Source organism: Nicotiana tabacum, chromosome 13, assembly GCF_000715075.1.
Source record: "Nicotiana tabacum cultivar K326 chromosome 13, ASM71507v2, whole genome shotgun sequence".
NCBI lineage: Eukaryota > Viridiplantae > Streptophyta > Magnoliopsida > Solanales > Solanaceae > Nicotiana > Nicotiana tabacum.
The window spans coordinates 64,268,177-64,270,169 of NC_134092.1; the positions used below are offsets into that span (position 1 = coordinate 64,268,177).

At 40.6% G+C, this 1,993-nt stretch overlaps 1 protein-coding gene across 1 annotated transcript; it reads left to right on the top strand.

Annotated features, from left to right (window-relative positions):
• The first annotated feature begins 230 nt into the window (after positions 1 to 230).
• Positions 231 to 644, top strand: LOC142168143 (uncharacterized). Its single transcript, XM_075228806.1, has one exon. It carries the CDS (start codon positions 231 to 233, stop codon positions 642 to 644), a length of 414 nt encoding a protein of 137 aa, XP_075084907.1.
• Positions 645 to 1,993: the final 1,349 nt, after the last annotated feature.

A 1,993-nucleotide genomic window follows, 5' to 3' on the forward strand; every position in this document is an offset into this window, starting at 1 on the left:
ACATCTACATAGATCACAAGAGTTTATAATACATATTCAAGAAGAAGAAGTTGAATTTGAGGCAGGAAAGGTGGCTTGAATTACTGAAAGACTACGATGTCGAGATATTGTACCATCCCGGTGAAGCCAATGTTGTGGCAGACGCTCTAAGCCGTAAGTCAATGGGAAGCTTAGTACACATTGAGGCAGGTAGACAAAGGTTGATTATAGAGCTTCATCAACTGGCCAATATGAGAATCAGATTGTTAGACTCTGATGACGGCGGTGTTACTATACAGAATACAGTAGAATCGTCTTTGGTAGCCAAGGTAAAAGCACAACAATATGAAGACCCTACCTTAGTACGATTGAGAAAGGGAATTCAACAGCATAAGATTACGACTTTCAAGATAGGAGAAGATGGGGAATTGAGATATCAGGGCCGATTATATAGGCCTAATGTGGCAGGGCTGCGAAAGAAGATTATGATAGAGATTCATCAGTCCCGATATCCCATCTATCCCTGCTCGACAAAGAAGTATCATGACATTAAGGAGTTGTATTGGTGGGACAATATGAAGAAGGCTATTGCAGAATTTGTAGTCCAATGTCCTAATTGTCAAGAAGTAAAGATCGAGCATTACAAACCTGGTGGACTAATTTAGAATATAGAGATTCCGACCTGGAAATAGGAGGTGATCAATATGGACTTCATTATTGGATTACTTATCTCTTATTACAAGTTTGACTCCATGTGGGTGATAGTTGATCGACATACAAAATTTGCCTATTTTCTGCCAGTTAAGACAACTTACACGGTTGAAAATTATGCGAGGCTGTATATCAAGGAGATTGTTAGGCTTCATGGAGTGCCGGTATCTATTATATCAGACCGAGGATCTCAATTTATGGCTAACCTTTGGAGGTCGTTTTAGAAAGGTTTAGGCATACAAGTGAATCTCAGCACTACATTCCATCTACAGACTGACGGACAGGCTGAACGTACCATTCAGACACTCGAATTCAGACACTCGAAAATATGCTACGAGCATGTGTTCTAGATTTCAAGAGTAATAGGTATGACCATCTGCCACTCATAGAATTCGCCTACAATAATAACTACCATTCTAGTATTAAAGTGGCCCCATACGAGGCATTTTATGGGAAGAGATGTAGATCATCAGTTGGATGGTTCGAGTCGGCAAAAAAGAATTATGTGGGCCAGATTTGATTCACCAAGTCATTGAGAAGGAAAAAGTGATACAAGAACGACTGGGGATGGGGCAAAGTAGGCGAAAGTCTTATTCCGATGTCCGACGTCGTGATCTGGAGTTTGAGGTTGGTGATTGGGTTTTTCTGAGGATCTCACCAATGAAGGGTGTTATTCATTTTGGGAAGAAGGGTAAGCTGAGTCCGCAGTATATCGGGTCGTACAAGATTCTTCGACGAATTGGACAGGTTGCTTATGAGTTAGAATTTCCATCTGAATTGGAATTTGTCCACACGGTATTCCATGTATCTATGTTGAGGAAATGTATTGGAGACCCTTCTCGGGTCGTCCCAATCAAAGATGTACAAGTTACAGATGATCTATCATATGAAGAAGTGCCAGTAGCTATATGAGATCGACAATTCCGCAAGTTGAGAACAAAGGATGTAGGTTCGGTCAAAATACTGTGGAAGAACAAGAATATGGAAGAAATGACATGGGAAGCGGAAGAGGAGATGAAGTCTAAATACCCTTACCTATTCCAAATTGAAGATAACGAGGATGCCGGGGGAACGCAGGATGCAATGGAAGCTGAAACGGCTCTATGAGATAAACAATAGCTTGAGAATACTCTTCCTTAATATAAAATGGTGATATGCAGTTAATGTACATATCCATAATGTATAGTCTTTGTGAGGTTGTAGGTTTTGTTTAACTGCTTGCAAGTTTGGCTAGTGTCCATTTTATAGGGGAAACTCGGCCGAAAATTTTCGTCAGAATCCACGATGAGTTATACTCCCCATA

Coding starts and splice junctions, on each gene's coding strand:
- LOC142168143 (XM_075228806.1), top strand. CDS start 231: ATGAGAATCAGATTGTTAGACTCTGATGACGGCGGTGTTACTATACAG.